The following is a 14,736-nucleotide window of genomic DNA, read 5'->3' as shown; positions in this document are numbered from 1 at the left end:
AAAGCCAAACCGACCAAATTTCTCATTCACTGCTGAAGTAGTTAAATATGCTAATACTGTAGATACGTAGGTTACATTTTAAAAGTACAATCGCAAGTAAATTACAAACTACATGTAATGTTGTAAAATATGAATAAAACAGTATTAGACACAAATATATAATATGGTAGTATATATGCAATGAAAAAGCTATTTACACATAAGCGCTCAATGTAAAGTTGAAAAATAACGTTCCTACCAGCCCACTATTATTTTCTGTTCAAATTTAAAGATGCGTGTGCTAATAGAAGAATTTTACAAAGAATACAAAAGTGTATAATTTTTTAAATAAAGTTAACCCAATACGAAATTGTTTCCAATGCTGAAGCAAACATGATTTTGTTTTAGTCTATTCTTTGAATACAACGTGACATAATGGTTTCGAATGGTTTCTTATACCATCCGAGGTGAAGCGCACCCACAGAACCCCCAGTTACTGTAATGCCTCTTCTCACCTTTCATTCACGATAGGTTTGAAGTTATCAAACTGGTTTCGCTGATGGGGAGGATTCGCAAACTTGAGGGGTTTAAAACGAATTAATAAGTCCGAGCAGACCTATATGAAAACTGAGAAGTGGGATTACAGTAAATGAGCGCCCTGTCGCGTTGTATATACTGTACAACACGCGTTTATCAATCTTTTGATAAAAATGCTGCCTTTTGTAAAGTAAAAGTACTTTACAAAAGACGGACAGCTTCATTTTAGTCATAAATTCACAATACATCACATTCCAGCTATTATTTTCAGCTGTGGTTAAATAATGGATGAAATAATTATTCAATGCTGGACACACACAGCAAAAAACATGATGATTATTAAAAAAAGCCAGAAGAACTTTGTGTTCATAAAATAATATTTATGGTAATGATAATATATATATATATATATATATATATATATATATATATATATATATATATATTGTTCATTCATGTCTTCTGATGACGGCGACACATTTTTAAGTTTTAAATAAGATATGTTGACATTCACGAAACAGGACATTCGCATAGTTAACACTATTAGATAGCATAGCCTACTATAAGAAAATGTAATTAACTTTAAGACCATTTAAACCGAGGCATTGCCATGTCTTTCACTGGTTTGTCCCTGTTAAGACATTACAAAAACTATATAAGAAACTTATTAAGAATTTCAAAGCACGATTTTGGGCATCTCATTTTATCATTATGAAAATAATATAAAGCACATATAAACACATTCATCATAAAAGATCTGTTGTAAAACAAAAACAAAATTCATGTTTGTTTCAGCATTGGAAACAATATTGTTTTACAGATGTGGTCATTAAGACTGCGCGTGTTTTCCCGCGGGATGCCTTAATTTAGCGCGTGGCGCGTCGCGACTTGCCGTAAGCAACATTCGGGAATTTTAATAAATGTGTTGTGCTTCACTGAATATCCGCCAGATGGTGCATGGAAGGACTTTATTTAAACGCCGGACCAAGTACTGTACAACGAAGAATTGTGTATAATTACTTAGTCTAAAACAATATTGTTCCCAATGCTGAAGAAAACATGAATTTTGTTTTGCTGTACAACAGATCTTTCATGATAAATGTGTGTATATGTGCTTCATATTATTTTCATAATGATGAAATGAGATGCCCAAATTCGTGCTTTAAAATTCTTAATAAGTTTCTTATATATTTTTTGTAATGTTTTAACAGGGACAAAACAATGAAAGACATGGCAATGTCTCGGTTTACATGGTGTTGAAATTAATTTAATTTCCTGATAGTAGGCTATCTGATAGTCTTAACTATGCGAATGTCCTGATTCGTGAATATGCCAACATATCTTATTTAAAACGTAAAAAATGTGTCGACATCATTAGAAGACATGAATGAACTATATATATTATATTATTAAGTAAATATTATCTTATGACCACAAACTTTTTCGGGCTTTTTATAATAATCATCATATTTGCTGTTTGTGTCCAGCATTTAATAATTATTTCATACATTATTTAACCACGGCTGGAAATAATAGCTGGAATGTGATGTGATTGTGAATTCATGACTAAAATAAAGCAGTTTGTCTTTTGTAAAGTACTTTTACTTTACAAAAGGCAGCGTTTTTATCAAAAGGTTGATAAACGTGTGTTGTACAGTATATACAGCAGTTACTCACTTCTCACCTTTCATGTAGGTCTGCTCGGACTAATTCGTTTTAAACCCCTCAAAAATGTGTGTGTATACAGCTTAAAACCTCCATCAGTTATTAACGATAGCATCTATTTAGAAAAAATGCCCCAGTGATTTCGGAGCTTCAGGAAATCTCCCGGCGCTCTGCGCATAACACCGGGCCAACTCATGTCGGAAAGAATTTATAAACGGTTTCTAAACGTGGGCTATCGTTTTTTTTACTTATAGTATTTGTTAATTTAATTTAAATGAGGTTTGGGCTCAGGACTTTGATTCGGCATCGTGATTCTTCTCTTTAATTTACTCCATAGTTTTAATCAGCGCTCAGCCGCATGCATGAAGTTTTCCAGAGCGCACCGGCAGAAGTAGACTAATGATTATGAACGCGTTGGGAAAACAGCAAGCAGACTGACTCTGACCATTTAAAAAAACGTTTGCGTTCATTTTCTGACGCGCTCAAGTTCACCAAAAACAATACAGAACAGCGCACCTTATTTGCTTTCAAACATTTATAAAATCACGTTTTTTCGTTATTGTGAGTGCGCTTAAATAAAAGTTGAGTCTTATAAAGGCATGTAGTCTTATATAGTTTTATTATATAGTTTTTGCACATTAATCAGGGTCCTCATCTGTTACATTTTTGAGGACAATAGTTTTTTTTCAGCCTGTCACTGCGTGCGCCCAAATCAATATCGCTCCTCGCTCACTAGTTAGGCGGCCTCTCCTTTAGATATGCGAAGAAGCGGGGCTGCGGAATTAAGCACGAATAGTGAAGAAGAGCTCTCCTTGCTAATGATCCCGGGTTCATCCGCGCTATAAAATACTCGGGAATTGTTGGTTTACAGTGGATTTTACTACGCGGTGTGAGTGAGACGCGCGCACACAACGCGGAAGTGCGGCATGCAAACGGGGCAATTGGAACGCGCCCCAGAGACTTCAAAGAAGAGCAAGCGCGAGCGGACGGAGGCAGGAGCTGCTGTCCGCGGATGGCCGTCGTACTCGTATTTTATAGCGCAGGGTGCAAACCCGGGATCATTGGCATGGATGAGCTATGTCCAGCTCTGTACCAGCATGTCATGTGGGCATTATAAGACTAAAAAGTGGCAGCTGGCACGCCTAAAAATAGACGCAGGTTAATTTTTTATAGTCTAAATTAAAATCCTCCTCTTTAGTGCCTCCTATTCCTATTAATCCTATTGTTCTTTTAATGTCACTGCGTGTGCTTACAATGCCAGACAACATTCAAATGCAAATTATTCACTCTCCCCAAGTGTGAATCAGCTGTTCTCACCTATACATATTAACCTATACGTTCTCACCTAAAGTGTTTAGGTAAAATTCCACCTATACAAGTGTGACAAATATGCAAAGAAAAAAAAACAGGAAGGGACAAATACTTTTTCATGGCACTTCACGTGTAGTCAGATTGTTCCACTGGGCTGAAACTGTAGCAGGTGGAGTTATAGCACTTTTCAAATCACACTAACTATACACTGATATGAATAACTTTGAATGATGAATGCTACGTTAAAATGATCTCGGGCTTGCTCCACATTATAAAAGCAAAGCGCGGAGTTTAGTCCGAGATCAGGGAAGTACGTGATGTGGTGGAAAATAGGCAGTGGCGGTTCTACACTGAATTGCTCCGCGGGCGAGACTCCCTCCCGCCCCCCCGTCAGCGCCACTTCTAACCAACCAAACCCCCTGTCTGAAGTCTGCTCGATCTTGTTAATTTGTTTTAAAACCCCCAATTCTGTGAATTCCCCCAGCAGCGAAACCGGTTTGATGACTTCACACCTGTTGTAAAGGTAAGATGGGGGATTACAGTAACTGTGGGTGCGCTTCACCTCGGAGTGCGCTGTCGCGTTGTATTCAATGAATAGACTAAAACAAAATCATGTTTGCTTCAGCATTGGAAACAATATTGTAATAGATTAACTTTATTAAAGATTATACACATTTGTATTCTTTGTCCACACACGTGGGCAATTTTTAGATATTGATCCTTTCTCGATGCAGCGAATTTTCTGAGCAAATTAATAATAATTTCCATGAATGAAAAGGAGGAAGAAGAAAAGGTTACGCGAAAATAAGAAAAAGCTTTAGAGGTAAATGCTGTGAAATGCTTCAAATGAACAGATTCTGCCTATAACAGGTCAGGGACAGTGAGGCTGGACCCAGCAGCGCACCACATCCCACATCATAATACATGCTGATGATGACCAACACGTCTCCCCTGATCTACCAGAGCCAAGTAAAAAGAATGGCAATCAAACAGAATAAAATTAGTAGCAGCATAAACTTGTGCTAGTTATTATGATGGTGGTCAATATTAATTGAAATAATGTTTCTCAGCATTATTTCGTGTTAATATTGACTACCATAATAATTAAAGAATAAAATAAAAAATATTGTCTTTATAGATTTATATGTTGTTTGTCTTGATGTTCTTTTTTTTGTTTGTTTCTTTGACCCAATATATGTTCAGTGATACTTTAAATAACATGTTTAAATAGCATTGATTTCTGTATTGTGTTATATTTTTATACTAGTAACTGGTGTTAAAAATGTATCTCTACATTAATGAGCCAATGTATTATGGTGTGGGCTGCTGTGGGCCAGGAAGTCCAGGGCCACTTTTTGGTCCCAGTCCGCCCCTGTAATAACGAATGGAGAAAGCGCAGTCAAAGCCCGGGGATTCTTTGTTCCGCGGGGGCCAGTCGTGAATAGTTGACACTCAGTGACAGCCAATGAAATTGAAGCATTTTTGCCGCTTTCCACGTGGTGTGGCGTTGCTTAAATAATATCTGTATAATATCCGTATATCCTATAAAATCGTTCAGACCCTGGTTCGAATCCCGCTCTGGGTGAAAATGTAATAAATGTGAATCCTTTGTTTTACACTTTTTGCTTATGACATTAAATTATAGCAACTGTGAGGTGAGTGGTAATGTGTTTCATAGCTTTAGCAAAAAAAAAATTTCAATTGCAAACATGCATTTAGTACTGAAGCATAAGTTGATAATGTAATGGCTATATCTATGGCATTTTAGCGAATAGCACCAGCATATTGAGCACTGGCTGGGAATCGAACCCGGGTCTCCCGCATGGCGGGCGAATCACCTACCACTGAGCCACCAGTACCCGTCTGCATTTAAAGCGCATAAATACTGTTATAGGCTAACGTCATACATCTTTGTAGTCCTTTTGCACACGTGCGGGTGCGTTACAATAATAATAATAATAAATTCGGAGAACTACTACTAATAATAATAATAATTCTGAATGAAAATGATGAATAAATACATAACAGTTTGAGCTTGACACGTTTATGAGCTCTGTCGCTTGCTGTCAATGGGCGCCTAAGAGACATAACATTTTTCGGCTTCAGTAGACACACAATACTTTAGACTGAAACACAACTGCCCCCTACAGGTATTGAAGGGCATTTTCACAGCTTGCCGCACGCAACCGCGGCAAGTCGTGGGATCCCTTTTCCGAAAACGTGCATTTTTAAAGGCCAGATCTGTAGGCTAACTAATTATACACAATTCTATGTTGTGTTTGGTCAGACTTTTGGATAAAGTCCTTCCATGCACCATCTGGCAGATATACAGTGAAGCACAACACATTTATTTAAATTCCCGAATGTTGCTTATGGCATGTCGCGCACGCTGCGCGTTAAATTGCGGCACCTCGCGTGACAAAATGCGCATTCTTAATGGCCACATCATTAAGTACTAAAACGGTCATGTCAGCAATATAAAAAAATATCTCATCAATTTGTTGAAGGAAAAGACTTGTGGAAAGGTTAATATGAATCCTTCAATAAATTTTAAGACAGTAGGGTAGGGGGTTTGTTTGTATGTACTCACTGATGTCCCTGCAGTAGTAGTGTGCGTCCCTTTCTTCCACCAATGTCCCACATGACTATACTGTGATCTGATGCACCGGAGAACAGCCATCTTTTGACCGGATCCCACCACAGAGCTCCTATGCTTCCTAAAAACACAGAGATACTTTGGACTTGCTCAGACCTTATATTTGCACTTGTCTCTGAAAACCACTTTCTTGTGATCAAACATTACCGACAGGTAAAACCAGAGGGGCATAAGTGAACTTTGCCAACTTCACAGGGGAGCCTAAAGAAAAAAAAAACTAGGTTGACCTGATTTTGTGTAGTGATTTCAGTCTTATATACAGTGCATCCAGGAAAGTAATCACAGTGCATCACTTTTTCCACATTTTGTTATGTCACAGCCTTATTTTAAAATGGATTAAAATATTTTTTTTCCCAGAATTCTACACACAACACCCCATAATGACAACATGAAAAAAGTTACTTGAGATTTTTGCAAATTTATAAAAAAAAAAAAAATTGAGAAAGCACATGTACATAAGTATTCAGTCTTTGCCATGAAGCTCAAAATTAAACTCAGGCGCATCCTGTTTTCCCTGATCATCATTACAATGCTTCTGTAGATTGGAGTCCACCTGTGGTAAATTTAGTTGCTTTAACATGATTTGGAAAGGCACACACCTGTTTATATAAGGGCCCGCAGTTGAAAGTTTATGACAGAGCACAAACTAAGCATGAAGTCAAAGTAATTAAAAAGACCTCAAAGACAGTATTGTCTTGTGGGACAAATCTGGGGAAGGAAATTTCTGCTGCTTTGAAGGTCCCAATAAGCGCAGTGGCCTCCATCATCCATAAGTGGAAAAAGTTCGAAACCACCAGGACTCTTCCTAGATCTGGAGGGCCGTCTATACTGATCGGGGGAGAAGGTCCAGACGGAAGCCACTCCTTAGTAAAAGGCACATGGCAGCGCCTGGAGTTTTCCAAATGGCACCTGAAGGAATCTTAGACCTGGCACAGTTTTTACTCCGGATGCCCTTCCTGACGCAACCCTTCCATTTTATCCGGGCTTGGGATTGGCACTGCATCCAGTGCCTGGGGTTTGGGCACTGGCTGGGAATTGAACCCGGGCCTTCTGCATGGCAGATGAGAAAAAAATTTTTCAGGTCTGATGAGAATCTCTGGCCACTCTACCATATAGGCCTGATTGGTGGATTACTGCAGAGATGGTTGTCTTTCTGAAAGGTTCTCCTCTCTCCACAGTGGACCTCTCGAGATCTGACAGATTTCTTGGTCACCTCCCTGACTAAGGCCCTTTCCCCCCCGATCGCTCAGTTTAGATGCCGTTTAGAGAGGGGGGGGCTTCACACACACACATACTAAAGGCGAGAGAGAGCGTGTGAACCAGCACAGTGTCAAATTACGTACACATGCGCTTTTAAATACAAAATAAAATTTGCCATGCTGGTTGTGGGTGAGCAAGCACCCCCTCTCTGCTTCACACACACACAAACACTGACACACACTAAAGACGAGTGTGTGTGTGTGTGTGTGTGTGTGAACCAGCGCGGTGTTAAATTGCGTGCGCACACACAACACACGCACTCCGCAACACACACACTCCGCAAGCAGAGAGGGGGTGCTTCACTCACACACAACCGGCATGGCGGTAAATTGTGCACGCGCAAACACATAACACACACACTGCAGCGCAAGAGAGAGAAAAACACACACACTTACAGCGCCTGTGCGCAAGAGAAAGAAAAACACACACACACATTAAAGGCGAGCGAGAGTGAGTGAGAGAGAGAGGGAGAGGGAGTGAACTGGCATTACGCACATGAACACACAACACACACATTCTGCAGTGCAAGAGAAAGAAACACACACACACTCAAACACACACATTAAAGGCAAGAGAGAGAGTGAACCGGCATGGTGTCAAATTACGCGCACACACAATACACACTCTGCAGCGCAAGAGGAAGAAAACACACACACGTTGATTATACCATTAAGAGACGAGCACTAAGAACCAGCAGGGGAGATGATTACCCGCAGCGCAAGAGAGACAAAAAACGTTGGCTTAGTTGTGATCATGTGATGCTCGGCGTCAAATCAAGAAGCGCATGCGTGATACATGATACTCTGTGCTCGTAAACCAAGACAATGCTAGTTTTTTTAAAGTCAAAATTTATTACAAATCTTTGCTCGTCTTGCGGAACACTCCCAAACCGCGTTACTCGTAATCTGAGGTTTTACTGTATATAAAGTAACCAACATGCAACATGCATTTCTAACAGTCTAAGGTCTACTTAAATTAATAGGAAGTTAAATGGAAAATATCAGACTTTTATTATATTATGTTACAATATTTAATTATACTTTTAACACTGACATCTCCAACAGACGTTAAAATGATATTGACCCGGCTTACTTTTTCCATCATCATCAAGCTCTTCTCCATGTTAGAATATGCTCAACAACACTGCTTCAGCATTTAAAAATGCTGTTCTTTTGTTGAATGACTGAAAATGACTTACATGTGGTGTCAGCCATTTTGACAGATATGCTAACCACAGGCTTTATCTAAAATACATTTCTTAATGCCAAAAGGACATAAATGCGCTTGCTCACCTTATACCGTATGCTGATAAAGTGATTATACCGTATATATATATATATATATATATATATATATATATATATACACGGTATAATCACTTTATCATGCTTCAATTTTATATATATATATATATATATATATATATATATATATATATATATATATATATATAGTAAATGAACAGCTCTAAGTAGATGAATATAGTCAAATTTACTAAAGGCTTTTACTATAGTGGATTCCTGCCAACAGGACAAGAACTTAAAAATGTAACGCTTAGCTTAGATTTGGTTTATGATAAACTTATAGTAGAAAACACGAGGTAAATTTGACTATAATCATTTACTTAGGCTTTTACTATAGGCTTTACGTAGGGGTCTGTCAGACAACGGTAATTTGTCTTCAGTCTGTCAAATTCAGCGGACGTGGACTCATCGCTGTGCTTGTTGTAACTGAAAAAACGCTGCAATGGTAATTATAATGGTAATTATATATATATATATATATATATATATATATATATATATATATATATGTGTGTGTGTGTGTGTATTGGGGTGGGCGATATAACCAAAATCTATCACGGTAGAAGCTATTTTCCACCTCGATAACGATATACATCACAATATAGCAATTTGTATCTGAAAATGCATAAATAAAAATTCAAACACAAAGAAACTATTTTACATAATGTAATTTTATTTAAACTGTGAATTGCTGAGGTTTGCCGCATTTTTGTTCTTTGGCCATATTCGTTTGGATGCTTGGATTTCAGATAATAGAAAAGGTTTGATGTTTTTTTCACCACTTGTTAAAACAGTGCACTTGCATACCTCGCAAATCACGTTCGTCTCATTCGTATCACTTTTCTTATACCCAAACCAGTTCCACAACACAGACGATGCACCTTTTTCCTTTACAATCTCCTCGTTGTTGGTTTTGTCACATGTAAGCAAACTCACTGCTGCACCGTCTTTTCCATTGTCAAAGTGTATGTGAAGCCAAACACATCAAAAGTGGGACGAAACCGTGGCACCTGATTGAACTTAATATCTGCACGGCCCAGTGGACAGCGCAGCAATGATCTGGTTTATTTGCGCAGCCCGGTGGATCGGGGAGCGCGAACCAAGTTGAGCAGCGCTGCTCGAATCACAAACCTGCGATATACCGATAGACACTTTATATATATATATATATATATATATATATATATATATATATATATATATAAGATGCATGCTATTATATATACTCAGCAAAAAAAGAAACGTCCTCTGACTTTCACCTGTTTTTACTTTCAGTAAACTTAATGTGTAAATATTTGTATGAACACTAAAAGAGTCAACACCATAAGACATAAACTAAAAATGTTTCACAATGTGTCCCTGAATGAAGGAAGGATCAAAATCAAAAGTACCAGTCAGTATCTGATGTGGCCACTAGCTGCTTGAAGTACTGCAGTGCATCTTCTCCTCATTGACTGCCTATTGCGGACAGTCTGAGAACTGATGGAGGGATTGTGTGTTCCTGGTCTGACTCGGGCAGTTGTTGTGGCCATCCTGTACCCGTCACGCAGGTGTGATATTCGGATGTACTGATCCTGTGCAGGTGTTGTTACACGTTTTCACTGCGAGGATGATCAGCTGTCCTTCCTGTCTCCCTGTAGCGCTGTCTTAGCGCTTTTTCGGAGAACGCGCGAATCATCTGAGAACAACAAGCGGAATCCATCACCAAATAACTACAACTCCGACTCAGGTACGACATCATGTCTAATATTCAGCTCGTTCAGTGTGTAGAGTGCAGGATGTTTAGACATTCTTCCTCTGTCGTTAGTGGTAATTTTATTTGTGATAGGTGTGTGTTAGTGAGCACTCTGACGGAGAAGATATCAGCATTAGAGCGGCGCATCCAGACTTTAGAGAGGGTTAGAGAGTGTGAGAGCAGCGTTAATCCTGTAGCGAGCAGTCTGGGTGCCGCAGGCGGAGATAACCAGCCCCCGACTCCGGCATTAGAGCCCTCACAGCGGGGCGAGTGGGTGACGACTCGGTGGCATACTCGTTCAGCCAAAGCTAACGCTAGGGCTAGCCCACAGCATAGGTTCTCAAAGATAGTGGTACATGCTGGAGCTAATGATACGCCTTCGTCAGTCAGAGGTTAGTAAGAATAACTTTATAGAGGTGTTTAAATTAGCGAAGGCGATGTCCGATGACGTAATATCCTCTGGTCCCATCCCAATGAGACGTGGTGACATAACTTACAGCAGGTTATGGTCTGAAAACAACGTGGGCTTCATAGATAATTGGAAGACCTTTGAGGGCAAAATTCCATTCAATTTCATTTGTATAGTGCTTTTAGCAATTTTCATTGCCGCAAAGCAGCTTTACACAATCAAAGGAATTATTTAAGTTTGTATGAAATTCTCTGTGAATTTGCAGATTTCCTTTCAAACCTTGTCGTTTCCGTAGACAAAGCGTTAATTGCTGGAGATTTTAATATTCATTTTGAGAATCCAAAAGACCCTCTGAAAACAGCATTAATGTCCATACTGGACTCAGTAGGAGTAAATCAGTGTGTAGTAGGACCCACTCATAAAGCAGGTCACACTTTGGACTTAATATTATCCTTCGGATTAAGTATAAGAAACATAATTACAATTCCACAGTCTGAAGTTATATCAGATCATTGTCTTGTCTCGATTAAAGTGTCTCATAGTAATAATGTACGCACAGCACCGCGCTACCGCCTTAAACGTACATTTACATCAAATACCACACAGAGCTTTATCGATAATCTTCCAGAGTTATCAACTTTGATTGGATCGCCATTTGATTCCACAGAACTCGATCAAGCGACTGAATATCTAGAGTAAACACTTCGTTATAGCTTAGATAATGTAGCTCCAGTTAAAAGAAAAATTATTAGAGATAAGAAACTCGCTCCTTGGTATAACGATCACACATGCACTCTAAAACAAACCGCTCGGAAATTAGAGCGCAAATGGCGTCAAACTAAATTGTTAGTTTTCCAAATAGCATGGAAGGAGAGCATCCTGAACTATAGAAGAGCTAGGTCAATGTATCTCTCCACTCTTATAGAAAATAACAAAAATAATCCTAGATTTTTATTTAATACCATAGCTAAATTAACTAAAAACAAGACCTAACATAAATATTAGGCAAAAAATTCAGGCTTTGAAACCAGACAATTTAAGTGATACAGATGATAAATTAATCACATCACATCAGAACCTAGAATACTTTACTCCCCTTGAAGCGAATGAACTAATTTCACTCATCTCCTCTTCAAAATCGTCAACCTGTGAATTAGATCCTATACCGACACATTTTCTTAAGCAGATAGTTCCAGCAATAACAGAACCCCTGTTAAAAGTAATTAACTGTTCACTCAGCAGTGGGTATGTTCCTAAATCCCTTAAATTAGCAGTTATTAAACCACTAATCAAAAAACCTGACCTTGACCCCTGTCAGCTTTCCAATTACAGGCCGATATCAAACCTCCCCTTTATCTTTCAAATTTTGGAAAAGGTAGTATCACAGCAGCTATGTTCATATTTACATAGGAATAGCAAACATGAACTGTATCAATCAGGATTTAGGCCTCATCACAGCACAGAGACAGCACTCGTTAAAGTAGTAAATGACCTCCTAGTGGCCTCTGATCAGGGTTGTGTCCCTATACTTGTGTTACTTGACCTCAATGCAGCTTTGGACACTATTGATCATAGTATTCTCCTTCACAGATTAGAAAATGTAATAGGAATTAAGGGAACGGCCCTCTTATGGCTCAGATCCTATTTGACTGATCCTTATCAGTTTGTAGATTTAGATGGTGACCATTCCTCATGTTCTCAAGTTGAGTTTGGTGTTCCACAGGGTTCTGTTTTAGGCCCACTGCTTTTTTCACCTTACATGCTTCCTCTAGGCAACATAATTCGTAAACATGGTATTAGTGATGATGACACACAAGTATACATTTCAGCAAAACCAGATGAGAAAAACCAGCTTACTAAAGTTGAGCAATTTGTGAGAGATTGGATGTTAATTAATTTCCTTCTGCTTAATTCTGATAAGACAGAAGTTCTAGTCATAGGACCACAAGCAGCTAGAAGTAAGCTTTCTGATCACACTGTGATTTTAAATGGCCTTTCTGTTCCATCAAGTGCAACAGTAAAAGACCTCGGTGTGATTATAGATTCAAGCCTTTCATTTGAAGCACATGTAGATAATATTACCAGGATAGCATTCTTTCACCTCAGAAATATTGCCAAGATAAGAAATATATTGTCACCAAATGAGGCAGAAAAACTAGTTCATGCTTTTATCACGTCTAGGTTGGATTATTGTAACGCCTTACTGTCTGGTTGTTCAATAAGGTGCTTAAACAAGCTTCAATTAGTCCAGAATGCAGCAGCGAGAGTCCTGATTAGAACCAGAAGATATGAGCACATCACCCCTATCTTATTCACATTGCATTGGCTTCCTGTGAAATTTCGTATCGATTTTAAAATACTACTCTTGACGTATAAAGCATTAAATGGTCTCGCGCCGCAGTATCTGAGTGAACTGCTAGTGTCTTACAATCCGCCACGCCTACTTCGATCAAAGGATGCAGGCTGCTTGTCAGTACCGCGTATTATTAAAACTACAGCAGGGGGCAGAGCTTTTTCTTACAAAGCCTCAAAGTTATGGAATAGTCTTCCAAATAATGTTTGGGACTCAGACACAGTCTCAGTGTTTATGTCCAAGCTAAAAACCTATTTATTTAGCCAAGCATTTTTATAAATAGATTTGCCTTAGGTAAAGGAGCAGATCTGGTGGACTCATGGACGTAGAGTATTAGGTGAACTGGTATGTTTAGATGCTGTCTTCCCCACTCTCATTGATCACTCAGGTTTGTTGACGGTGAGGTGATTGGTTGCTTTACATCTCTGGAAGCCCTCATGTCTGTGTTTCCTTCTGGCTCTCCCTTTTTAGTTATGCTGTCATAGTTAGTCCTGCCGGAGTCTCTGCTTGCACTCTGTACAAATATACATTCACCTTTTACATTGTTCGACTGTGACCATACCTAACTGTTATTTCTCCATCTATTTTGCTCTCTCCTTTTCTGCTCAAATTTCAAATTCAAATTCTATTTGTCACATACACAGTCATACACAGTACGAAATGTAGTGAAATGCTTATACGACTGCCAGTGACCCTAAAAGAGAAATAAAGCTTATAATAAGAAATAAATATGAATAAAAGAAATATTATAGAAAAATTTAATAGAAAAATTAAATTAAACTAGGAAAAATAGAACTAAAATAAAAATAGAAATATGCTGTACATAAAAATAGAAATATACTGTACAAATTGAAATATACTGTACTGTACAAGAGCATTTAAGAAATTGAGAAATTTTGATATTTTGTAAGAAAGATGGTGTGCAAATATGCATAGAACAAAGTGTCTTTGTGCAAAGGTTATTAAAGTGTCTTTGTGCACTGGTCCAGGATGTAAACGTAAACATGTGGGGTATATATAAAGGTAGGTGTGCGTGGAATTGTCCATAGTGTCCATGGATGTAAAAAGATCGATTGATCAATTGTGAAAAGACTGTTAGTTCTGCATAGTGGTGTGGTTGAGAGACCTTATCGCCTGCGGGAAGAAGCTCCTCCTTAGTCTCTCTGTGTTGGCCTTCAGGGAGCGGAACCGCTTCCCAGACCGCAACAGAGTAAACAGTTGTTGGGGTGGCTAAGGTCCTTCACGATCTTCCTGGCCTTGGTCCAGCACCGCTTGCTGTAGATCAAGTCAGGGAGTTTGGTGCGGATGATGCGCTCAGCTGATCGCACCACCCTCTGTAGAGCTCGTCTGTCCTGCATGGTGCTGTTCCCGAACCAGGTCGTGATGTTTCCCGTCAGGATGCTCTCTATGGTGCAGGAGTAGAAATTCCTGAGCACCTTGGAGGGCAGTCTAAAGTCTCTCAAGCGTCTGAGGTGGTAGAGACGCTGCCGGGCCTTTTTTACCACGGTGTTGATGTGACAGGACCAT

The 14,736-nt window shown here is 38.9% G+C and overlaps 1 protein-coding gene across 1 annotated transcript in view; it reads right to left on the bottom strand.

Moving 5' to 3' along the window:
- The window catches only part of wdfy1 (WD repeat and FYVE domain containing 1), a 114,228-nt gene that overhangs the window by 36,567 nt on the left and 62,925 nt on the right, over window positions 1–14,736 (bottom strand). The window contains exon 7 of the mRNA XM_053507206.1: window positions 6,083–6,209. Coding sequence (XP_053363181.1) covers window positions 6,083–6,209 — 127 coding nt within the window. The remainder of the gene's footprint in view (window positions 1–6,082; window positions 6,210–14,736) is intronic.

This window comes from Clarias gariepinus, chromosome 11 (genome assembly GCF_024256425.1).
Source record: "Clarias gariepinus isolate MV-2021 ecotype Netherlands chromosome 11, CGAR_prim_01v2, whole genome shotgun sequence".
In the NCBI taxonomy this organism is placed as follows: Eukaryota; Metazoa; Chordata; class Actinopteri; order Siluriformes; family Clariidae; genus Clarias; species Clarias gariepinus.
This window is presented reverse-complemented; position numbering and strand designations above follow the sequence as displayed.